This window comes from Oryctolagus cuniculus, chromosome 15 (assembly GCF_051225735.1).
Source record: "Oryctolagus cuniculus isolate XC-2025 breed Fujian yellow rabbit chromosome 15, ASM5122573v1, whole genome shotgun sequence".
Classification (NCBI taxonomy): Eukaryota; Metazoa; Chordata; class Mammalia; order Lagomorpha; family Leporidae; genus Oryctolagus; species Oryctolagus cuniculus.
In genome coordinates, this window is record NC_142881.1 from 90406813 (window position 1) to 90433914 (window position 27102).

Consider the following 27102-nt stretch of genomic DNA (forward strand, 5'->3'; position numbering starts at 1 on the left):
TGTTTTCAAAACATACTACAGGGCAGTTATAATCAAAACTGCCTCGTACTGGCACAAAAACAGACTTGTAGACCAATGGAACAGAATAGAAACTCCAGAAATCAATCCAAGCATCTACATACAGCCAACTTATATTTGCCAAAGGAATTAAAATTATTTTGACAAGGGAGGCATGCCTGGAGATAGGACTTAATTCAGTGAATATTAAGGACTGTGAACTTCAGTGGAGTATGTTTGGGGGGAATTTGAGAGCAGGGGCAGAGGTGGGGAGGAACTCACTGGCTGTTTAAGGCACCTCCAACTCTGAGCTGGTTACTCAGCCATTTCTTACTGATTGTGCCTGGCATGTCCCAGGCACTTTGCAGAAGAATTTTCTGTGGAATTTTTCTTTTTGCAAACTTGTCTCTTCATTGCTCTTAGAGTTCATAACATCACCCATGCTACAAGTCCAAGTCAGCTGCTTCCTTTTTGTAACTCCCGTGTCCAGTCTCCCAGCTGAGTCCTGTCTGTTCTACCTCAAGTCTTCCCATCCCTCCTCCTCACTTAGGCAATTTCTGTAGGCTCTCAGCTTCACTTAACCTCTTCTTAGTCCAGACTACTTTATAGACAATACTAGATTCATCTTATGGAAACAAAAGCTCTGACCATGTATCCCACGTGTGTTCTATCTCCCCACTAGACTGTAAGCTCCTCATGAGCAGGATCTATGTCTGAGTCATCTTTGTATGTCCCATAGCATCTTAACCAATAAATATTTCTTGAATGAAAAAAAAAAGGAATTAAAATCAATCCATGGAGCAGGGACAGTCTCTTTAACAAATGGTGCTGGAAAAACTGGATCTCCACATGCATAAGTATGAAATTAAACCCCTACCCTACACAAAAATCCACTCAAAATGGATCAAGGACCTAAATCAATGGTCCGATATCATCAAATTCATAGAGAACATGGGGGGAAACTCTACAAGACATCAACATAAGCAAATACTTCTTGGATAAAACCCCAGAAGCACAGGCAATCAAAGACAAAATTGACAAATGGGATTACATCGAGCTGAGAAGCTTCTGCACTGCAAAAGAAACACTCAGAAAAAATGAAGAGCAACTAACAGATGGGAGAAAATATTTGAAAACTGTGCAACTGATAAAGGGTTAACATCCAGAATCTATGAAGAGCTCAAGAAATTCAACAACAACAAAATAAACAGGTAAAGAAATAGGCAAAGAACTTAAACAGGCATTTTTCAGGAGAGGAAATTCAAATTGCCAACAGACAATTGTGAAAATACTCATGATCACTAGCCATCAAGGACATGCAAATCAAAACCACAACAAGGTTTCACCTCACTCCAGTTAGAATGACTGGCATATAGAAATCTGCAAACAACAAATGCTGGTTAGGATGTGGGGTAAAAGGTACTCTGATCCACTGCTGGTGGGAATGTAAACTGGTGCAACCACTATGGAAGACAGTACGGAGATATCTCAGAAATCTGAATATAGACCTACTATATGATCCAGCCATCTCACTCCTGAGAATTTATCCAAACCAAAAGAAATCAGTATATGAAAAAGTTATATGCACCCTCATTTTTCAATGCAGCACAATTCACAATAGCTAACATATGGAATCAACTCAGATGTCCAACTATCAACTGGATAAAGATATTATGGTATATATACACTATGGAGTACCACTCAGCTGTTAAAAAAAATAAAGTCCCTGTCTTTTGCAACAAGATGGTCACACTGGAAACCATTATACTTAGCAAAGAAAGCCAATCCCAAAAAGACAATGATCATGTTTTCTCTGATACAATGCAACTAATATAATACCTGAAATATAATGTATTGACGTGAAATAGACATTTTGAGAATGGATGGTTGCTTATAGCCATTGTATCTTCCTTTAGAAACAATCTTTTTTTGTTCTATTTTATTTTGTTTTCTTTCTCTTCATACTATTTGCTGAGCTCCTTTACTTAGAATAGGGTTAACTATATGATCACTAAGTATACTGATAATAGATCACTGTAAAAAATTTAGAATGGGAATCCAAGAGGGAGGGGGAAGGGTTGGAATGTGGGTGGGAGGGAGGGTAAGTCTATGTTCCTAAATCTATATATAAGAAATATATGAAACTTGAATAACTTAAATAAAATTTAAAAGTAACAATACCAAAATCATTACAATAAAATTTCCTTTATTTATCTGGACTTATCTTTCTCTTGATTCTGAAAGGAGTCACAGCATAACCTGTAGATATGTATACACACACATGACTGATATAACATGTTTGATGAACTACAGGGGACATATATTCAGTATCAGGGTAACAAATTTTTGCAGACAACAGAGAGAGAGCAATGATTTTTCAAATAGTTGGGTTTCTGCATTGTAGACCTGGAACAAGTTGTTATTGCCAGGATTTGTCCTACCCCAACTCCAATCACTACAGGTATTTGGAGAGTTAACCAGTAGATGAGACATTTCTTTCTAACTCTCATATAAATACATTTTAAAAGAAGAAAATGCTAAAAGGTTTGGGGTAAAGCAAAAGAAAGAAGCAAATCTGACACTTGGTGAATAGGTAGTATAAGTCAGAAAGAAATGCCTGGTTTTTTAACTAGTAAATAATTTAGCAAAACAAAAAGTCCACCACCAACAGTAACTTAAGTGAGTACAGCAATTCCCATGTATATTATCCAGGGCTACTTAGGCATTAAGTATTACTTAATATAATGGCCATTTTTGAGGTACTTAAAAAAAGGTTATGAAAAATTCAATTAGAATATAAGCTACTTTTTTTACAAAAATTTTGAAACTGATGCATAACTTTTTCACAATGCACATTTTCCATGGACTTTTTCACAACCCTTTACATGTACCTAATTACAACTGTTAGTATATAACCTAAGTGCAAATCAATTAATGCTTACCTCACTGACTTAAAGGTTTAGAAATACAGACTGGAAAACAGAATAACTGTAATGTATTACTCGGCTTGGTAGGAATAGAGGAAAATGTTGCTCTGATGAAAAAATCTCTTGGCCAGCACCGCGGCTCACTAGGCTAATCCTCTGCCTGTGGCGCCTGCACCCTGGGTTCCAGTCCCACTCAAGAGTACCAGATTCTGTCCCAGTTGCTCCTTTTCCAGTCCAGCTCTCTGCTGTGGCCAGGGAAGGCAGTGGAAGATGGCCCAAGTGCTTGGGCCCTGCACCTGCATGGGAAACCAGAAGGAAGCACCTGGCTCCTGGCTTCGGGGGTGAACCAATGGAAAAAAAGGAAGACCTTTCTCTCTCTCTCTCTCTCTCACTGTCCACTCTGCCGCCCGTCAAAAAAAAAAAAAAAAAAAAAAAAAGGAAAAGAAAAAAATCTCAATTCATACAAGCAGGAGAAAAAGGGAACAGGGACAAACTAGAAATTTTAGGGACCACAGAAATGGAAAATTCTCAAAGCAGTCTCACTTAGGCTTTTATCAATTAAGGTTGAAAAGTTTACCACCTCTAGTTCTTACAGAAAACTAATACAAGAAGAAATCATTTGAGAATCAAATGCAATCATATTCAACTCCATGGAAATGTTAAAATGAAGGTAATGAACATGGCAACTATTTTTATAAAATTGTAAATGGATTAAATTTGTTCTAAATAAGTTATTTCAACTGTTCAAAATTGCCCAAAATTGGAGAATGGGTTATATCTTTTAAAACATTGTTTACATACATAATACATAAATAATATACCTAGGAAAAAATCATGTGACATATAGTTAGAATCAATCATAAGTATGAAAATTTATAAATATTTACAGTTATACTCTCAGAAACAACCAAATTGACTTAAAACATGCTGGGGATTTAAGCTGTAAAGAGACCATCTTAGATAATAGATAATAGGCAGGAAGCATTCCAACAGGACTGATAAGTGTAAGTAGGCACATTCTTAGGGATCTTTGCTGAGTGCAGCATGGATGATAGAAGATATTTCAGAAAGCAGGCAGTAGACTTTGGATAGCAACAGACTGAGTGGCTACCAAAGTACAGAATCAAGGTCTCAGCAAAGAATGTATTCCATCCATAGGTTAGTGGCCACTTTCAACATCATTTGTCCCTATTATGGCAAGACTGCATTGAAATGATGCTCCCATTCTTCTCACTCCAGGTACTTTTTCCTTTTCAAAAAGGTATTCAAAAAAATAAAGGGGGGGGAGGAGCCTATTGGGCTAATTTTGCTAATTTTTTTTTTTGCTCAGTTTTTGACCCATGTACATTTTGTCTACTTAGGATACATGTCTAAGCATCAAGAGAAACCATATATATAACCATATGTAAACATGATATAAGTTGATGGCATCATTCAGAGAATTTGCATGTGAGGCAAAATGATGAATAGAGGAGACCTTAGATATGCCTTGGTGGGTGTGGAATAAAATTAAAGATACAGGTGGAGGGGGTCGGATCTGTGGCATAGCAGGGAAAGCCACCACCTGCAGTGCCAGCATCCCATATGGGTGCTGGTTCAAGTCCAGGCTGCTCCATTCCAATCCAGCTCTCTTTTATAGCCTGGGAAAGCAGCAGAAGATGGCCCAAGCCCTTGGGCCCCTGCACCCACATGGGAGACCTGGAAGAAGCTCTTGGTTCCTGGCTTAAGATCAGTACAGCTCTGGCTGTTGCAGCCATTTGGCGAGTGAACCAGTGGATGGAAGTCTCTCTCTCTGCCTTTCAAATAAATAAATAAATCTTTAAAAAATATATACATGTGGAAGAAGAGGAATTCTATTATGTGGGGACCACTGCCCATTCATCTTGAGTACTGCTTCTAGTGGGAAGATCACATTCCCTCTTCCTAATCTGGGAAAATTCAGACAAGGCCAGAGGATTCTAACAAAGGAAATATCAGTCAAAAGAAATTACACTGAGAAGAGCTCTACTGGACCCAGTGTCCACTGTTTTTCCCCAGTCACAAAGACAGGCAAAGTTCCAGTAAAGGGGATTCTACCAAGCTAGGAAAATCAGATTTTATACACATCCTAAAGGTGGAAGCCCTGCAGAGACTAGGAGTCACAGACTACCTAATCATAACCAAGCTCATGACCTCTGATATTCACTCAGACAAAGCATTAAAGATAGCAGTTCATCCTCAAAGATAGATGCCATTGCAAGTCTATGTGGTCACCCTGTGATTTTCAATAAATGGTGTGGAAAACATACAGAATGAAAAGTGAATACACAGTGCAGACCAAGGCCATAAAATTTTGTATGTCATATGAAGATGGAACAAGATTTGCAGGTTGAGAGGCCTCAACACAATGTCCACTCAACTAACTGCCTTGTAAAACAGAACTCATTTTTCTTCAAAAGAACAAGTAACCACAACTTCTACAATATGTGGTTTACAAATATTTCATTATCCCATATAAATGAGGTTGCTAGAAGAGAGAAATTCATCGAGATAAAGAAGAGTAGTGACTGCCAGGGTCTGTGGTAGAGGGGAATAGGATTTAGTCTTTAATGCACACAAAGTTCTATATATGGATGGTGGTAATGCTTGCAAATGAATATGAATATGCTTAATACCACTGAAATGTATGCTTTAAAATGTCCTGTGTTGGGGCCAGCATTGTAGTGTAGCACATTAAGCCTCCACCTGCGATGCCAACATCCCATATGGGCTCCAATTCAAGACCCAGCTGCTCCACTTCTGATCCAGCTCCCTGTTAATGCACCTCAGAAAACCGCAGAAGAAATCTGAAGGGCTAGGGCCCCTGAACCCATTTGGGAGACCCAGAAGAAGCTCTGGGCTCCTAGTTTCAGCCTGGCCCAGGTCCAGCAACTGTGGCGATTTGGGGAGTGAACCAGCAAATAAAAGATTTTCTCTCTCTCTCACTCTCTGTTTCTCTCTTTCTCTCTCCTGCCATTGTTTCTCTGTAACTCTGCCTTTCAAATAAAAAAACTTTAATTTTTTTTAAAAACTATCCAGTATTAGGTTATGCTTTTTATCACAATAAAATGCTTGTTTTTAAACAAGCTTGTTTTTGCAGAGTCCTCATCCATAATCATTGCTATGACTGATGCACTTATCTGTTTTCCATTACTCATTTTGAAGTTAATATATGAAATAATGCAACACAACAATTAAAACTGCATAAATCAGAGCCAGTGCTGTGGCTCAGCAGGATGCAGCACTGGCATTCATATGGGCGCCAGCTTGAGTCCTGACTGCTCCACCTCAGATCCAGCTCTCTGCTATGGCCTGAGAAAGTAGTGGAAGATGGCTCAAGTGCTTGGGCCCCTGCACCCACATGAGAGACCAGGAGGAAGCTCCAGGTTCCCGGCCTTGGCCAGGCCCAGCCACAGCTATCATGACCACTTGGGGAGTGAACCAGCAGATGGAAGATTTCTCTCTCTGTCTCTCCTTCTCTCTCTAACTCTGTCTCTCAAATAAATCTTTAAAAAAAAAACTGCACAAATCATCTTTGAGCTAGAAACATACAATTTGGTATTAGTGTAAACTGTAGAAAAAAGCATATACATATATATGAGCAAAAGGTACAAGTTATATTTAAAATCATTTACTTACATATTTAAATTTAAAGGCATAGGAGGGAGATAGAGAGGGTGACACAGGTACAGAGATAGTCAATAGAGACAGACAGAACTTGTGTTGGTTTATTCCCCAAATGCCCACAAAGGCTAGGGCAGGCTCAGTCTGAAGACAAGTGTCTGGAATTCAATCTGGTATCCCTTGTTGGTAGTAGGGACCAAGTACTTGAAGAATCACCTGTAGTCTTCTAGAGTCTACATTAGCAGGAAGCAGGAATTCGAAGCAGATTTAGGATTTAAACCCACAAGCTCCAAATGGATTCAGAAGAAGCTGGGGGTATATTTTTTGAAGTTATTTTCATTTTATTTGGAAAACAGAGAAACAGAGAGGCTAGAGAGAGGGGGAGAGAGAGAGAGAGAGAGGGAGACACAAAGATCTTCCATCTGGTTACTCCACAAATGCTCACTATTAGCCAGAGCTGAGCCAGGCCAAAACCAGAAGACTGGATTTTGATTAGGTCTCCTATGTGCTAGCAGAAATTAAAGCACTTTGGCCATCATTTCTTGCTTCCCAGGAAGCACATTAACAGGAAGATGGATGAGAAGCAGAGTATCAGGAACCCAAATCAGACAATGTGTGGGCATCCTAAGAGGCAACTTAATCTTTTGTGCCAAAGGCCAATCCCTGAAGGTAAATTATTTAATAAAAATTATTTCAATAATTAAATAATTTAGTAATTTAATAATAATAATAATTAAAATTATTAAATAAAGGTGTCTTCTCTTTCAGGTCTTTATGTTTGCCTTGACATTGGATCACATGTAACTCTCTAATTCCTGAATGTTCTCTCCCACCAAATCCTTTGGGCCAATACATCTCAGGAGGGATCAAAGCTTATCACTGAGCCAATATATTATTTCCAATTATTGACAAGAATAAAATTTTCAATATAAAAAAGAATTTTTTGTTTTTAATGAATAGCAGCTACTCATTTTTACACACTGCATGTAAGCATTAGAATAAGGATTTAAAAATAAGGAAATAGATTTAACAGGTTTTCATGCATGATGAAACTAGACATGAGAGAAAGGGAGACGTCCAGGGAAAAAACCCATTTTGGTAATGTGGGTCAAGGTTAACTGGTAGTAACACCTTACAGGTATAAAGGAGAAAAGAAGGGCTGTCACTGTGGCATAGCAGGTTAAGCTGCTGCCTGTAGTGCCGGCATCCCATAGGGGCACTGGTTCGAGACTCAGCTGCTCCACTTCTGATCTAGCTCTCTGCTATGGCCTGGGAAAGCAATAGAAAATGGCCCAAGCCCTTGGGCCCCTGTACCCGCATGGGAGACCTGGAAGAAGCTCCTGGTTCCCGGCTTCAGATCTAGCCAGCTCCAGCCATTGCTGCCAACTGGGGAGTGAACCAGAGGATGGGAGACCTCTCTCTCTCTGGTCTTTCTTTCTCTCTCTGTGTAACTCTGACTTTCAAATAATAAAAAAAAAAAACGCTTTGATTTTCATTTTAGGCTTGTTGAGCTTGAGATGCCATTGGGAAAGCTACAAAGAAGTATTCAACAGAGAGTAGAAAATGTGTCTGAAGACCGTAGAAAAGGCCAAAGCTGGAGGAAAACAGGAGCGTCAGACCACTGAGAGATAAATCTGTCAAGCAGAATTTCAAGGTGACATGATTTGGAGAGCACATGGAATATTAGATGAGTGATGATAAAGATGATAAGTGGAATTTAAAGAAAAAGACAAGGAACCATTAGTGAGCTCAGGTTGAGAAAAAGAGTATGAATTTTTTTTTCTGTTTTTTTTTGTTTTGTTTTGTTTTTTACTTTTTTTTTTATTTAGTAAATATAAATTTCTAAAGTACAGTTTCCGGATTACAATGGCTTTCCCCCCTCCCATAATTTCCCTCCCACTTGCACCCCTCCCATTCCATTCACATCAAGATTCATTTTCAATTATCTTTATATACAGAAGATTGATTTAGTATATATTAAGTAAAGATTTCATCAGTTTGCACCCACACAGAAACACAAAGTGTAAAATACTGTTTCAGTACTAGTTATAGCATTACTTCACATTGGACAACACATTAAGGATAGATCCCACATGAGGAGTAAGTACACAGTGACTCCTGTTGTTGACTTAACAATTTGACACTCGTTTATGGTGTCAGTAATCTCCCCAGGCTCTAGTCATGAGTTGCCAAGGCTATGGATGCCTTTTGAGTTTGCCGACTTCGATCTTATTCCGACAGGGTCATAGTCAAAGTGGAAGTTCTCTCCTCCCTTCATAGAAAGGTACCTCCTTCTTTTATGGCCCCGTTCTTTCCACTGGGATCTCACTCACAAAGATCTTCCATTTAGGTCTTCTTTTTTTTTTTCCAGGGAGTCTTGGCTTTCCATGCCTAAAATACTCTCGTGGGCTCTTCAGCCAGATCCGAATGCCTTAAGGGCTGATTCTGAGGCCAGAGTGATATTTAGGACATCTGCCATTCTATGAGTCTGCTCAGTATCTCGCTTCCCATGATGGATCGTTCTATCACTTTTTGATTCTATCAGTTAGTATTAGCAGACACTAGTCTTGTTTGTGTGATCCCTTTGACTCTTAGACCTATCAGTGTGATCAACTGTGAACTGAAATTGATCACCTGGACTAGTGAGATGGCATTAGTATATGCCACCTTGATGGGACTGTACTGGAATCCCCTGGCATGATTCTAACTCCACCATTTGGGGCAAGTCTGATTGAGCATGTCCCAAATTATACATCTCCTCCCTCTCTTATTCCCACTGTTATATTTAACAGGGATCACTTTTTAGTTAAAATTTAAATACCTCAGAATAATTGTGTGTTAATTACAGAGTTCAACCAATAGTACTAGAACAAACCAAAGAAAAAATACTAAAATGGATAAAGTATTACATTGTATATCAACACTCAAGACAAGAGCTGATCAAGTCACTGTTTCTCATAGTGTCCATTTCACTTCAACAGGTTTCCCCTTTGGTGCTCAGTTAGTTGTCATTGATCAGGGAGAACATATGATATTTGTCCCTTTAGAACTGGCTTAATTCACTCAGCATAATGTTTTGCAGATTCCTCCATCTTGTTGCAAATGACCGGATTTCACTGTTTTTGACTGCTGTATAGTATTCTATAGAGTACATGTCCCATAATTTCTTTACCTCGTCTACTGTTGATGGGCATCTGGGTTGGTTCCAGGTCTTAGCTATTGTGAATTAAGTTGCAATAAACATTAATATGCAGACAGCTTTTTTGTTTGCCAATTTAATTTCCTTTGGGTAAATTCCAAGGAGTGGTATGGCTGGGTTGTATGGTAGAGTTATATTCAGGTTTCTGAGCAATCTCCAGACTGACTTCTATAGTGGCCTTACCAGTTTGCATTCCCACCAACAGTGGGTTAATGTCCCTTTTTCCCCACATCCTCTCCAGCATCTATTGTTGGTAGATTTCTGAATGTGAGCCATTCTAACTGGGGTGAGGTGAAACCTCATTGTGGTTTTGATTTGCATTTCCCTGATTGCTAGTGATCTTGAACATTTGTTCTTTCTTTAAGGTTTTGTAATTTTTATCGTAGAGATCTTTAACGTCCTTGGTTTATTCCAAGGTATTTGATTGTTTTTGTAGCTATTGTGAATGGGATTGATCTTAGAAGTTCTTCCTCAGCCATGGTATTGCCTGTGTATACAAAGGCTGTTGATTTTTGTGCATTGATTTTATATCCTGCTACTTTGCCAAACTCTTCTATGAGTTCCAATAGTCTCTTAGTAGAGTTCTTTGGATCCCCTAAATAAAGAATCATATCATCTGCAAAGAGGGATAGTTTGAGTTCTTCCTTCCCAATTTGTATCCCTTTAATTTCTTTTTCTTGCCTAACAGCTCTGCTAAAACTTCGAGAACTATATTGAATAGCAGTGGTGAGAGTGGGCATCCCTATCTGGTACCAGATCTCAGTGGAAATGCTTCTAACTTTTCCCCATTCAATAGTATGTTGGCCGTGGGTTTTTCATAAATTGCTTTGATTGTATTGAGGAATGCTCCTTCCATACCCAGTTTGCTTAGAGTTTTCATCATGAAAGGGTGTTGTATTTAATCAAATGCTTTCTTGGCATCTATTGAGATAATCATATGGTTTTTCTTCTGCAGTCTGTTAAATGTGGTGTATCACATTGATTGTTTTGCGAACATTGAACCATCCCTACATATACCAGGGATAAATTCCACTTGGTCTGGGTGGATGATCTTTCTGATGTGTTGTTGCATTCTATTGGCCAGAATTTTATTGAGGATTTTTGCATCTATGTTCATCAGGGATATTGGTCTGTAATTCTCTTTCAATGCTGCATCTTTTTCCAGCTTAGGAATTAAGGTGATGCTGGCTTCATAAAAAGAATTTGGGAGGATTCCCTCTTTTTCAATTGTTCTGAAATGTTTGAGAAGTATTGGAGTTAGTTTTTCTTTAAATGTCTGGTAGAATAGAAGAGTATGAATTTTCAGATGGGGCTGGCTTTGTGCCACACTATACTAAACTGCAGCCTGTGACACTGGCATCCCATATGAGTGCCAGTTTAATTCCTGGTTGCTCCATTTCCAATCCAGCTCCCTGCTGTTGTGCCTGGGAAAGTACTTAGGCCCTTGTACCCATGTTGGAGACCTAGATGAAGCTCCTGGCTTCCACCAGGCCCAGTCATGGCCAAGGTGGTCATTTGGGGGAGTGAACCAACAGAAGGAAGATCTCTCTCACTCTCTCTGTCCTTTTCGCTCTCTAACTCTTTCACATAAATAAATAATTGAACGAATTAAGAACATGCAGTAGATTTTGTCCTCTTCACATCCTTGGTACAATCTATGAATCTAGCACCACCTCCTAGCAGGTACTGAGGATCACACTACTTCAGCAATTCCAGAGAAATCTTATTTGCTGATTTGCGTTTAGATCTGGGTAATTCTTAACCATGATAGAATGCTGAGTTTTTATTTCCAGGTTGGTACTAAACCACGTCCTCTGTGTCATCTATATGACCAATAAATGATATTTCAGACTTCATATCCTACAGGAATTTATCAAAGTCTAAGTCTCAATTTGAAACATGTAGTATGTCTTTTCATTATGGTATCAGAAAGATCAGAGACCAATTTCAATCAGCTTCGATGGCTCTAATGTCTTATAACCATGAAAACTACTATATTCTCTGAATTATAATTACTTTTACTCTTCTGTTTAAATTAACAAACCCCCATACAACTTGTAAAATACAATGTAAAATAAGCTGAGGAATAAGTAAGTAAACAACTTACTGAAGGTGTATTCATTTTCTTTGCTTTTGGAAACATGAAGAAGTCCGTAGAATTATCCTTGGAACAGAAGATGAATGGAAGGAGTTGTGAGAGACCTGGTCTGGCTTGCTCCCAGATCCTACTGTGCTAAGCCAGATCATGACAGAGATAAATGCAGACATGACAGAGATAACACACACATCAGATGAAGAAACAAAAATAATCAGTCTCTCTGTGCAGGAATAGCACTTAATGAATGAAAGAGGGCACGAAAGAACTCCTTGAAAGAGCATTCATAATTCTACTAATTGGCAGAAATTACATACAGATTATCACTAAGATACTGAAAACATTTATTTGCTACTTATTCCATAATGTATTGCAAAAAAAATTGTTAAACTGAAATATACCATAGGAAGAAACATTTTGCTATCATTAAAATCAGCACATAAAAAATACTTGGGTGTGGGGGCGGCACTGTGGCATAGCGTGTTAAGTCACTGCCTGCAGTGCCGGCATTCCATATGGGCACCAGTTGAGACCCAGCTGCTCCAATTCCTATCCAGCTCTCTGCTATGCCCTGGGAAAGCAGTAGAAGTTGGCCCAAGTCCTTGGACCCCTGCACCCGCATGGGAGATCTGGAAGAAGTGCCTGGCTCCTGGCTTTGGATTGGCGCAGCTCCGGCCGTTGCGCCAATTGAGGAATGAACCTCATGGAAGATTCTCTGTCTCTCTCCCTCTCTCCTTCCCTCCCTCTCTCTGCCTCTCCTTCTCTCTGTGTAACTCTGACTTTCAAATAAATATCTTTTAAAAAAAATACCTGGGTGATGGGGCCAGCGCTGTGGCATATATAGGACTTAACCTACAAGAACATTCCAAAAGGTAACATTTTCGGGACCCTTGACTATCCCTCTCAACTCACATCTCCCTTACAGTTCACAGAAAACTTCCCATATTCTTCAATAGACTAGAGATGAAGTGAGGTAGTGTCACTCACTCAAATCTTGATCCTTCTGTGTAGTAGAATCAGTAATTGCTGGGCCATGCAAAGCTAGGGTGTTCACCTTTCTGGGACTCCTTTGCCTCTACTGTGAAGCACTAGACAGAGTTTGGGACAGAGGAGCTGTTCCTTCTGGTGGATTCCTATTCATGCAGTCCAAGTCTTCATTCAGCATAAACTGCTTTGTTAGGAAGACAGAACCATTGTCCAGTACACTCATTTCCCTCTTAGAACCCATTTTCTTTGAAAACTAGATTGTGTACAAACTTCTACAAACTTAAAGCAGGATAGTGAGCAGGCTACACACAGGAAGCAACAAAAGGCTCAGTTCTGAGGAGGCACCACAAAACCCCAAAGTACAACTATTCCATAGTAAGAGAGGATGCATACACTTCAACTTATTTTGCTGGAATGTGGGGCATTAACTGGGTACTGTGGATGCCTCTATGCTACAGATGGATAAACCCATGTCATATAGGTCAGTAACAGGACCTACAGTGGCTGAGTTCAAACTAGACTCATACCACACACCTCCTTGCTCATGAAATACACAGACTCCCCTTGCCTCATTGCAATCTTGGACTAACCACTTCATTTGTGAAGCTTCTGGACTCAGTGCCTGCACATCTGAAAGACCACCCTTGGCTTCTGACAATATAATCACCTGAAACACAAGCCATGGTGGACCTTCCCTGATTCCAGATCTGAGAATTCTTTGCCAGTGTGTCCTCCCCAACAGACCAGGGCCTGCGGCTTACACCTGAATGTCAGGACTCACCCACCCGAGAACCACGATGTTTCTGTTCTCAACAAGTGGAGAACATACATCCCACCCACTCCCAAGGAGTCACTGCTGCCTGTGAGGCCCCACCTTTCCCCCAGGAACTATCCTTCAGGAATGCAGAATGGAACCCATGGAGCAACAGGATAGCTGCAGGGCCTGGAATTCCTGAGAAGGCAGGAGTGGGCAGGATGCTCACTCACCATGCTCAGAAGAAACCTGAAAAACCTTTCCTTGGCTCTGTGGTGGTGGTCATGGCACAGGAAGATGATATTTCACACAAGCCTCTGCACCCCTCCATTAGGAAATAAGAATGACCTGTGTAATTCTCAGGTGTTCAGCCTTGCTGTCAGACATGGTGCATCTGACTTCATCTCCATTCATGTGGAATACTAAGATTAATTCTTGGTTTGACAAACTCACATCTATAAGAGATGTGCTATTAGAGAAATTTCAATGTGGGCACAGTGTTGGATAACTATCACCACATTTAATTTCATTTTTAGCTGATAATTAAGAACATGTATCTATGTGTTACAGATGCTTGCTTAAACCATGAAGAAAGTAAAAATGATTCTACTAAAGATATCTGAATAAGAAGTTAATATTGCTACTGCAACTGAGGCCTATCCCTCTAAAAAGATGCTTGCTCTCATCTGTTAAAACGCTTGGTAATGCATCCAGGGACAACTGGGAGAACTCTTCTAGTGTATATACTGAAATAAAATTATGGATTTTAAGATGGGTACATCATTGTGCAAATACAAAACTTCCAAAGTCTTATAATGCAGGAACCTCAGTCTTGAGCTTCCAAGGCTAGGTACCCTTGAGGTAATCGCGCCTGAAATGTTAAGTATCAATGCCTTATTACTAGAAATGAAAAATGAACTTACAGGGATCGATGACCTAACTTGGCACCATGAAGTAGTAGGTCCTCATGTCCTTTCTCAGGAATTGTCCCCTCTTGTTAACATGTACCTCTACTAGCAGAAGCTGTTCCTACAGGGACTAGAGATATGGGATCGAAGAGGAGTCCTGACAAGAGAAAAAGTAACAAGCCCATACTCACTGATAATTAAGGAGTAGTAAGCAACCCATTTTTCTGTCTCTTAGGTGTAACTTCCATGTAATGATTGGAGCCCCGAATTTTGTGTTCAATCAGTGGCAAGAGTTCTAATGATTAATTTGTACTGAATGAAGAGGAATAGTCCCTGTGGTAAAGAGAAAGGAGGTGATGGCCAGAGAATGGGATAAGGCTCCCACAAGGATTATGACATGAGGTTAGTCTTTTATTTTTTCCTAAGATTTGCTTATTTATTTGGAAGCAAGAGAGACAGAGATATTTTTCTTCTGCTTGTCTAATCCCCAAATAGCGGCAACAGCCAAGTGTGTATCCAGGACAAAGCCAGTAGTGAGGATCCCTATCTGGGTTCTTTTACTTAGGTGTCAGGGACCCAAGTATTTGTGCCATCTTCCACTTGCCTTCCCAGGCACATTAGCAGGAATCTGGTTCAGAAGCAGAGTAGCCAGGCCTCCAACTGGCCCTCCAATATGAAATGCCAGCAATCACAAGCAGTGCCTTAAACTACTCTACAACAATGGTAGCACCTAAGTTTGATCATTTCTGATTCATCACAAGTAAAAATATATAGTGAGGAAACTCCAGTGCCTGACCATATTTTGTTTTGTATTAATTTACATCATATTTTTTTTTGACAGGCAGAGTGGACAGTGAGAGAGAGAGACAGAGAGAAAGGTCTTCCTTTGCCGTTGGTTCACCCTCCAATGGCCACCGCGGCCGACATGCTGCGGCTGGCACACCGCGCTGATCCGATGGCAGGAGCCAGGTACTTCTCCTGGTCTCCCATGGGGTGCAGGGCCCAAGCACTTAGGCCATCCTCCACTGCACTCCCTGGCCACAGCAGAGAGCTGGCCTGGAAGAGGGGCAACCGGGACAGAATCTGGCACCCCGACCGGGACTAGAACCCGGTGTGCCGGCACCGCAAGGCGGAGGATTAGCCTAGTGAGCCGCAGTGCCGGCCAACATCATATTTTTAAAAAGGCATACAGACGGCCGCTGCCATGGCTCAATAGGCTAATCCTCCGCCTGTGGTGTCGGCACACGAGGTTCTAGTCCCAGTTGCTCCTCTTCCAGTCCAGCTCTCTGCTGTGGCCCGGGAAGGCAGTGGAGGATGGCCCAAATCCTTTGGCCCTGCACCCACATGGGAGACCAGGAGAAGTACCTGGCTCCTGGCTTCAGATCAGCGCAGTGCGCCGGCTGCAGCGCACCAGCCGCAGTGGCCACTGAGGGGTGAACCAACGGAAAAGGAAGACCTTTCTCTCTGTCTCTCTCTCTCACTGTCCACTCTGTCAAAAAAAAAAAAAAAGGCATACAGACAAGATTAATATCTTTCCTCACAATACCATGATCCTGAATTAATCACTGTCATTCACCTAGTTTATTTGCTAGACCACTTATTGCATTTATATAAACATCAGCATATAAATATGCAATGCAGACTGCAGAGGAAAATCATATTAATATGGATTTGACTTTTAATATTACAATATTAGCTACCGCATATAAGTGTGAAAAATTCAATGCAGCATATTTACAATTAGTTGGAAATCATATTACTTTCTTAAGTAGCACAACTGACATGAATGAATACATGTATTCATTGAATAGGTATGAATTCATGAATTCAATGAATAAGCAGAACAACTGTTGTGATATTAATATAAATCATGTATTATGCAATTCATTCATTAAGAGTACACATACAGGGAATGGTGTTGTGGTGCAGTGGGTTAAGCCATCCCCCACAATGCTGGCTTCCCATATGGGCACAGTTGTGAGTCTGGCTGCTCCACTTCTTAACCAGCTCCCTGCTAAGATGCCTGGGAAAGCAGCAGAAGATGGTTCAAGTGGTTGGGCCCCTGCCACTTGGGAAATGCAGATGGAGTTGCAGCTCCTGACTACTGCAGGCATTTGGGCGAGTGAAGCAGCAGATGGAAAACCTCAGTCTGTTTCTTCCCTATCTCTCTGCAACCTTGCCTTTCAAATACATACATCTTTTTTTTAAAGAAGAGTACACATAGAATTCATTGTTTTTTCAGTTATATGTGATCATCACCAGTCAATTTCAGAGCCCATTTTATTACCTCAAAGAAAAAAGGTGAGGCAGCCCTAGAGGTTAAGATGCTGCTTGGGATTAAGACATCCAAGACTGCTCGAGTTGGAGTCCCAGCTACACAACAGATTTGATTCCACTTTCCTGCTAACGCCCACCCCGGAACCACACCATCCAAAAGGCAGGGTCTCAAGTGAATCAGAAAATGTGAGACATATTGGAGACCTAGGTGAGTTCCCAGCTCCCAGCTTTGTAAGTTTTAAAAAACTGATTAATTAATTTGAACTGCAGAGATAAGAGAATTCATCTTCTGGTTCACTCCCCGAATGTCCATAACATTTAGAACTGGGTCAGGCCAAAATCACGATTAAGGAATTCCATCCAGGTCTCCCATATGCACAGCAGAAACCCAAGTATGGAATATCATCTGTGGCCTTTCATGCACATTAACAGAAAGCTGAATTCGAAGCACAGTAGCAAGGACCTGAACTGACCCTTTGACGGGGATGTGGGCACCACAATCAATGGCTTATCCAACTGTGCTACCATGCCTGCTTCAGCAGTTTTTACTCAGTACAGCCTCACCTGAAGTGAACTAAAATAAAGAGGTGCTCTGTCTCCCTTCTTCATCTTTGTTCTTGCATCTAAAAATACATATACAAAAGGAAACTCAGTATTCTTATGCTGTTTCCTCCATATTTCCAATACTTCCAACCCAAAGCAACCACAAATGTGCTTTTCCTATACATCTGTCCACCATGGATGTTGCATGTAATGCAAGATAGGGTCCAAGTGTTCTCACACCCAGTATAAAGCTTCTGTCACTCAAGGGTAATCTGGGCCTCTTAGTAGTATTCACCAGAACATATTTCTGGTACCAGATAACTAGAGACAAGAAACGAGGATGTCTTTCCGGCCAAATGCAGCAGGCAGCAAGGGGAGCCCTGTTTTCTCAGTTGCACAGGGGAGGAAGAATCACATGTGGATTCAAATAGAACTGAGTCTCCCTGCTCTTCCAAAGTCTTAGATTGCCTACAGTTAATTTTTTTAAAGATTCATTTATTTTTACTTGAAATTCACAGTTACATAGAGAGAGGAGAGGCAGAGAGAGAGAAAGTCTTCCATCCGATGGTTCACTCTCCAGATGTCCGCAACAGCTGGGGTTACGCCAATCCAAAGCCAGGAGCCAGGAGCTTCTTCTGGGTCTCCCAGGTGGGTGCAGGGGCCCAAGGACTTGGACCATTTGTACTGCTTTCCCAGACCATAGCGGAGAGCTGGATTAGAAGTAGAGCATCTGGGTTTCAAACTGGCGCCCATACGGGATGCCAGCACTGCAGGTGGTGGCTTTACCTGCTATGCCATAGCGCTGGCCCCATACTGTTAATATTTTTTTATCTGCCATATGTACTTATGTACTTAGGGCCATTTCTAGAAACTTTACAAGAATTCTGTTTTAAAATATTTCTTATCAATTCTACTGCAAAGAGCATATACATGCTCACACTGTCACGTCAGAATTCCCTCTTGGAAATAAACTTTAATACTTGCATGTTCAGTGAATTATTAATTATGTTCATAATTACCATGTAGTAATGACATATTAGCTAAAAAAAAAGTAACAATCTCTTACAAATGAATTACATTATTACTTATGTGTCTTGGAGGCACTGCAAATGTTAAGATGACCTGTGTCATTATATTGTATAGTTTTTTATTTTAAATCCTATAATCAGGGCTGACACTGTGGTGTAGCAGGTAAAGCCACCAGCTGCAGTACCGGCATCCCATATGGGTGCTGGTTTGAGTCCCAGCTGCTCCACTTCCAACCCAGCTCTCTATGGCCTAGAAAAGCAGTAGAAGATGGCCCAATTCCTTCCACCCCTGCACCTGAGTGGGAGATCCAGAAGTTCTTGGCTCCTGCGTGTTGCAGCCATTTTGGGAGTGAACCACCATATGGAAGATTTCTCTTCTCTCTCTGCCTCTGCTTCTCTGTAACTGTCAAATAAATAAATATATATTTTTAAAAAATCCTGTATTGGTGACCCCATATTTGATAAACTGGAAATTTCAGCACATGTGTTGACAACAAATATGATGATAAGTATGAAAAACGGTTAACTATCTCAAGTGGTTGTCAAAGTTCCTAAAATCCCATAATGAGTCACTATGTAGCTAATTTAGCAGATAAGGCTGAGAAAATATAAAGCAAGAATTAAAAATTTTGCTACAATAATTCATGCTTTGGGAATGTATCTTTCCTATTTGCGATATAGCCTTAAGTATTAGTTTTTTGTTTGTTTGTTTTGATGGGCAGAGTGGATAGTGAGAAAGAGAGACAGAAAGGTCTTCCTTTGCCGTTGCTTCACACTCCAATGGCCGCCAAGGCTGGCATGCTGCAGCCGGCGCACTGCGCTGATCTGAAGGCAGGAGCCAGGTGCTTCTCCTGGTCTCCCATGGGGTGCAGGGCCCAAGCACTTAGGCCATCCTCCACTGCCTTCCCAGGCCACAGCAGAGAGCTGGCCTGGAAGAGGGGCAACCGGGAAAGAATCCGGCGCCCCGACCGGGACTAGAACCCAGTGTGCCAGCGCCGCTAGGTGGAGGATTAGCCTACTGAGCCGCGGCACCTACCAAGTATTAGTTTTAAGTAACAATAATTTGAAATTTAAGGTCTTAGGAAAACAGCCCTGATGTTGACTGGTCTGTAGTATTATAAGGTGAGTTTTTTATTTCTCATACCTCAATGTTTATCTTGCAGAAACTATAAATAACAGATATTATTCTTTGTAATTGCAGATTTTGCTATTTCTATTTTTCATCATTTTTAATGTTTGCTAATACACCATCTTATGGATTATTGTATTGATTTTACCTGTACAAACATCAAACTCATTCTAGTATGTGTATGTATATACAGGTGTATATGTGTGTATGTGTGTGTATGCATGCACCTGTTTTGACAAAGGTAAAGTGAAAATAATATTGTGAGAAGTCCTACTATTCATTTCAAAAATTAAATCCTCCTCAGAAATGGCTGCCTATGAGTAGACCACTGAGCACCTTCCCACTGTTATGAAATGAAGCATGTCTCTCTAAAATTCATATTCTGCAGCACTAACCATCACTATGACTCTATTTGGAAATAGGGTCTTTAAGCAGGTAATTAATGTTTATTAATTAAGGTCAAGTGAGATTAAGTGTGAGGCCCTAATTCAAACTGACCTATGTCCTTACAAGGAGACACACCACGGGTACACACAGAGGAAATACCATGTGAAGACACAGCAAGATAGGGAGATGGGGAGAGAGGCCTCAGGAGAGCCAGATCTGACATTAGAAATCAACCATTAGAACTATGAGAAATAAACAACCTTCCCAAACTACCAAACAGTGGATCTTTGCCAAAATTTCTTGCAGCCAACTAGAAGATCATTACTATTATCTGAGAAAGAAATTATAACTATGGCTTCAGGTGGCCAAACATCTAAAAAATAAAGAATAAAATAATTTGGAGCAGCACTGTGGAATAGTGGGTAAAGCCACTGCCTGTGATGTTGGCATCCCATATGGGTGGTAATTAGTGTCCCAGATGCTCTACTTCCAATCCAGCTCCCTGCTAATGGCCTAGGAAAAGCATTAGAAGATGGCCCAAGTGTTTGGGAACCTGCCAAACATATGAGAAGCCCGGATGAAACTCTGGCTCCAGACTTTGGGCTGGCCAAGCCCTGATCTTGCATCCATCCGGGGTGTGAACCCATGGATGGAAGATCTCTTTCTCTGTCTCTCCTTCTCTCTGTGTGTGTAACTCTTGCAGATAAATGAATTTTTTTTAAAAATACAAAGACAGGGGCTGGTGCTGTGGCACAGCGGGTTAACACCCTGGCCTGAAGCGCCAGCTTCCCTTATGGGCACTGGTTCGAGACACGGCTGCTCCTCTTCTGATCCAGCTCTCTGCTATGGCCTGGGAAAGCAGTGGAAGATGGCCCAGGTCCTTAGGCCCCTGCACCCATGTGGGAGACCTGTAAGAAGCTACTGCATTATTTGTGAAGTAATCCAATATCTGTTAATATGTCTCTCTCTCTCCCCCAAGTAAATAAACACTTTAAAAGGATACACTATAATAACACTAACTGCAAAAAGCTCAAGTGGAGGGGCTGTCATTGAAGCATGGTGGGTTAGGCTGCCACTTGTGATGCCAGTATCTCATGAGTACCAGTTCAATTCCTGGATGCTATACTGCAAAACCAGCTCCCTGCTGGTGTGCATAGGAGGGTAGTAGAGGGGTCCACTGCCACCCATGTAGAAATAAGCAAAAAATAATCTTAAACAGCATTAAAGATAAATGAAATGAACAGTTTTTTTGAAAAGAGAAACAAATTTAATAAGAAACAAAATTAATACTCCTTTAGATAGACTAAGACAAAAACTGAAGACTCAAGAAAACAAAAAATAATTATAACTGATAGCATAGAAATAAAATGGATTACCAGTAACTATTTTTTTAAGATTTATTTTATTTATTTGAAAGACAGAGTTACAGAAAGAGGTAGAGACAGAGAGAGAGGTCTTCCATCTGCTGGTTCACTTCCCAGTTGGCTGCAAAGGCCGGAGTTATGCCGATCCAAAGCTAGGAGCCAGGAGCTTCATCTGGATCTCTGAAGCAGGTGCAGGGCCCAAGGACTTGGGCCATCTTCCACTGCTACCCCAGGCCATGGCAGAGAGCTGGATTGGAAGAGGAGCAGCTGGGACTAGAACTGGCGCCCATATGGGATGCCGGTGCTTCAGGCCAGGGCTTTAACCTGCTGCGCCATAGTGCTGGCCCTGATCTCCAGTAACTATTAACAGTAACTAAAAACAAACAAATTAGACAACCAAGAAGCTACGGTTATTTTCTAGATGCATATAAATTACCAAAGTTGAACCAGAAAGATATAGAAAACCTTAATAGACCAATGAGTAAGGAGATGAAATCAGGAATTAAAAGCCTGCAAATGAAAGATCAGTATTAAATGGCCTCACTGCTAAACTCTACTAAATTAATCAAAAAGACTAACATCAATTTTTCTCAAGTTATTTCAAAAATTGAAATGGAGAGAACTTTTCCAAACTCATCCTATGAAGCCAGCACTGCCTTGACTCCAAAACCAGAGGGAATCCACAGGTAGAAGACCTCTCTTTGTCTCTTTCAAAAAAAAAAAAAAAAAACCATTATAATCATCTCAATGGATATAGAAAAGTATTCAATGAAATTAAAATTGATTTATGAGCAAAACTGTGAGCAGCATATCCACAGAAGGGGCATATTTAAACTCAGTAAAGCATATATATGACGAATACCCATTCTACTGAATGGCAAAAAGAAGCTTAAAGCATTTCCTTTAAGATATGCAATCAAACAAGGATGCCCAATCTCACTATTGTCATTCAATATCACACTGTAAAATTTGGCCAAAGAAGTAGTCAAGTGAAGAAAATAGGCATACAAATAGGGGAAAAACAAAATTATTTGTTTCCAGATGGCATAATTCTACACATGGAGAAACCTAATGATTCAATCAAGAGACTGCTAGAACTGACAAACAAATTCAGTAATGCTGCAGATACAAAATGAAAACAAAAGAATCAGGAGTACTTTTATATGCCAATATTTTTTTTTTGACAGGCAGAGTTAGACAGTGAGAGAAAGTGAGACAGACAGAAAGGTCTTCCTTTCCCCCCCCACATGGATGCTACGGCAGGCGTGCTACGCTGATCCGAAGCCAGGAGCCAGGTGCTTCCTCCTGGTCTCCCATGCCGGTGCAGGGCCCAAGCACTTGGGCCATCCTCCACTGCCTTCCCAGGCCACAGCAGAGAGCTGGAGTGGAAGAGGAGTAACCAGGAAAGAATCTGGTGCCCCAACTGGGACTAGAACCCGGGGTGTTGGCACTGCAGGCAGAGGATTAGCCTAGTGAGCCACGGTGCCGCCGGCCTTATATGCCAATATTGAGTTCATTGAGAAATCACAATAATAATTAAATCATAATACCTACAAAAAAAAAAAACCCTTAAAATAAGTTTAACCCTCTAGAAGAAAAATCACAAAACACTAATGAAAGGAATTGAAGACAAGAAAGATAGAGAGACTCCCATGTTCATGGATTGGGAGAATTTAGAAAGTTTCCATGCCACACAAAATAATTTCACATTCAACATAACTAGCATCAAAACACAAATGAAATTCTTCACAGAACTAGAAAAAAATAAACCTAAAATTAATATGGAATCAGAAAGTCCCCAAGTAACCAAAGCAATCTTGAAGAACAGAACAAGTCACAGTATCTGAATTCATGACATAGTACAGAGGTATTGTAACTACTGGCATAAAACCAGACACGGACTAATGAAACAGAACAGAGGTTCCATAAAGGAATGCACACATCTACAGGAAAAATTATCTTTACAGTGCCTTCAAAAATACAACAGAGAAAGGACAATCTCTTCACTAAATGGTCCTAAGGAAACTGGACATCCATATGCAGAAGACTGAAACTAGACTCTCTTCCTCCACACACCTTACCCTATACAAAGTAAGCCAAACATGTAAATGTAAGACCTAAATGTAACAAAACTGACAGGAAACTATAAGACACTGAAAACACAATGCTTTTGGATAAGATCCCACAAGTTTGGGCAAGAAAGCCCAAATACACAAATTTTATATCAACTAAGAAGATTTCTCAAAACAAAGGGAACAATTCCAAGTGAAGATATAATCAACAGAATGGGATAGAACATTTGCAAACTATTCATCTGACAAAGGACCGATACCCAGAATATACATGGAACCGGGAAAACTACACAATAATAGCAACAACAGCAAACAATATATTTAAGAATGAGAAAGGACCTGAATGTGCATTGCTCAGAACAAATACAAATAGTCAACAAATATGTGAAACAATGTTTAATATCACTAGTCATTAGGGAAATGCAGATCAAAACACACTGAGGTGTCTCCTCACTGCAAAAAGACAAAAATAAGAAATGCTGATGGGGTGTTGAAGAAAACCCTTGATGGGGAGGCACTATTGCTGAGCAGCTGCTATCTGTAGTGCCATCATACCATGTGGGCACCAGTTTGAGTCTCCACTGCTTCGCTTCCAATCCAGCTCCCTGCTGATGTGCCTGGGAAAGCTGTGGAAGATCGCCCAAGTACTTGGGCTCCTGCACCCATGTGAGACACCTGGAAGAAGCTTCTGGCTCCTAGCTTTGGGCTAGCCCAGCCTTGACCACTGTCACCATTTGGGGAGTGAACCAGCAGATCCTCAGATGGAAGATATCTTTCTCTCTCTCTCTGGGTGTGTGTGTCTCTAACGCCTTCAAATAAATAAATAAAATTTTTTTAAGTTAAGGGGAAAAGAAGAAAACCCTTATACACCAGTGATGAGAAAGCAAATTAGTCTGGGCATTCTGGAAAAAACTATAGTCATTCTTCAAAAATAAAATCAGGCCGGCGCCGCGGCTCACTAGGCTAATCCTCCGCCTAGCGGCGCTGGCACACCGGGTTCTAGTCCCGGTCGGGGCGCCGGATTCTGTCCCGGTTGCCCCTCTTCCAGGCCAGCCCTCTGCTGTGGCCCGGGAGTGCAGTGGAGGATGGCCCAGGTGCTTGGGCCCTGCACCCCATGGGAGACCAGGAAAAGCACCTGGCTCCTGGCTCCTGCCATCGGATCAGCGCGGTGCGCCGGCCGCAGCGCGCTGGCCGCGGCGGCCATTGGAGGGTGCACCAACGGCAAAGGAAGACCTTTCTCTCTGTCTCTCTCTCTCTCACTGTCCACTCTGCCTGTCAAAAAAAAAATAAATAAATAAAATAAAATAAAATAAAATAAAATAAAATAAAATCAATCTACCCCATGGCATAGCTAACCCACTTCTGGGTAGTTATCAGAAGGAAATGAAATCAGCATATCAAAGAGATATCTGCCCTTCCATGTTCACTACAGCAGTAGTCAGAGTACCCAAGATACAGAACCAATCTAAGTGTCTATCCATAAATGAATGGACAGCCATAAAAAAGAAAAAAGAATATTGTTATTTGTTGCAAAATGGATGGAACTGGAGTCATTAAGTGAAATAAACCAGACATAGAAAAATAAATGTCATGTGTAGTCTCTCTCATGTGCAAGTTTTAAAAATAATGTATCTGAACTTACAACTGCAACTACTAGATTGGGAAAGGTGAGGGATCTACAGAGAGGGAGATCAGCTAACAGGTACTAAAATACAGTTATGCAGAAATAGCAAGTTTGAGTGTTCCATAATACAGCATGGTTACTATAGTTCACGATATGATATACTGCATAAAGAACTGGAAGAGATGAGCTGGTATGACCTAAACAAGCACAAAAAATGGAAAGGCTAGTTGCTTGGCTTGATGAGTTTATGTTGCATATATGTGTTCAAATGTTAAACTGCATAATAATATACACTATAACTATATTATAAATAATAATATACAAGCAGTACATGTTAACAAAAATCATTTAAATAAAATTTTAAAATACCTATATACTAACAATGAGGTATCTGAAAAAGAAATTAAGAGACAACTCCATTTACAAAGCACAAAAACTAATTAGGAGTCATTATCTTATAGGACACAGATCCTATATTATATTGTCCTTAATTATAGATTAAGAAGTCAAGGTTGCCTTTCCAGTGAACTTTCAGCTCAACCCTTACATGATTTATAATTAGTTTACTTGGTATCCTTTAAATGCCAGTATTAGAAAACCAAACCTGAGGGGCTGGCACTGTGGCTTAGCAGGCAAAGCTGCTGGTTGCAATGCCAGCATCCCATATGGGCACCAGTTCGAGACCTGGCTGCTCCACTTCCAATCCAGCTCTCTGCTATGTCCTGGGAAAGCAGTACAAGATGGCCCAAGTCCTTGGGCCCTTGTACCCACTTGGGAGACATGGAAGAAGCTCCTGGCTCCTGGCTTCAGGTTGGCGCAGCTCCGGACATTGTGGCCATCTGGGAAGTGAACCAGCAGATGAAAGACCTCTCTCTCTCTCTCTCTCTGCCTCTCTTTGACTCTGCCTTTCAAATAACTAAATAAATCTTAAAAAAAAAAAAAAAAAAGAAAGAAAGAAAGAAAGAAAGAAAGAAAACCAAACTTGAACCTAGATGGAAGGCTAGTTATACTGTTTTTGTTAAGATTTCTTTGTTCAGTTGAAAGGCAGAGTGGCAGAGAAGGAGACAAAAATCTTCTGTCTACTGGTTTGTTCCCCAAAGGCCTGCAAGAGATGGGTCTAGGCCAGGCTGAAGCCAGGAGCCAGGGACACTTTCTGGATCTCCCATGTGGGTGGAATGTACCCAAGTACTTGGACCATCACCTACCTCCTCCCAGATGCACTAACATCAAACTGGATTGGAAGTGTGGAGTAGCCAGGACTTGACTGAGGCACACCGATATGAGATGTGGATATTCCAAGTGGTGGCTTAACACACTGCACCACACCACATAGTTACTTTATAGTGTTTACTCATTGTTAATACTGCTGACCAATTACAGGCAAGGTGTTCAACCCGGGATTAGTTTAAAAAACAGGCTTAGGGTTGGTGCTTAGCCTAGTAGTAAGGGTTCAACTTGTGGCTCTTCCTCCTGACTCCAGCTTCACATTAAGGCAGATACTGGGAAGCAGTGGTGACGGCTCAAGTCATTGGATTCCTGCCACCCATGTGGAAAACCTGGATTGAATTCCTATCTCCCAACTTTAGACATGGCCTCTCACTGTAGTTCTGGGCATCTAGAAAGTGAACATGTAGGTAAGACTTTTCTGTCTCTCAAATAAATAATCTACAAAAAAGAATTCATCAGACAAAAAAAGAGCAATATACATGTTGATGTCTGATCACATAAAGAGAAAAGTATTTCAAACCAATTAAATGGAAATACAACAAAATACTTTATTTCCACATGACCTAACAGAAAAATTCTAAAATATTTATTAAAATGCTAATATCAATGATGTACTGGGTTATTACAACTTCTGATCACTAAAAGGAATGACAGAAATTGTATACAGGATAGGAGGGAGGAACTGTATTATAAGGTGCCCACACTCACACTACCTAAAAAATAGTATAATGTTATCTAAAAGTGGGTTGAAGTTATCTGAAAATGTACATTGCAAACTTTAGGGAAATTGCCCAAACAATTTACAAAACACATATCCCTGATATCCTAATAGAAGAGAGAAAATGGAATCCTACAGAAATCTCAATTAAAATGAGAACAGAGGTGTTGGCATTTGGCATAGTCAATAAGAGGCTATTTTTAACTTCCATCATCATACATTAC

At 40.7% G+C, this 27102-nt stretch overlaps 1 protein-coding gene across 1 annotated transcript in view; it reads right to left on the reverse strand.

Annotated features, from left to right (window-relative positions):
• Positions 1 to 27102, reverse strand: part of LOC100358028 (uncharacterized) — a 46566-nt gene that overhangs the window by 14264 nt on the left and 5200 nt on the right. The window contains exons 2-3 of the mRNA XM_070058169.2: positions 17351 to 17409; positions 11873 to 11929 (exon numbers count right to left, since the gene is read on the reverse strand). Coding sequence (XP_069914270.2) covers positions 11873 to 11929; positions 17351 to 17395 — 102 coding nt within the window. The 5' untranslated portion in view covers positions 17396 to 17409. The remainder of the gene's footprint in view (positions 1 to 11872; positions 11930 to 17350; positions 17410 to 27102) is intronic.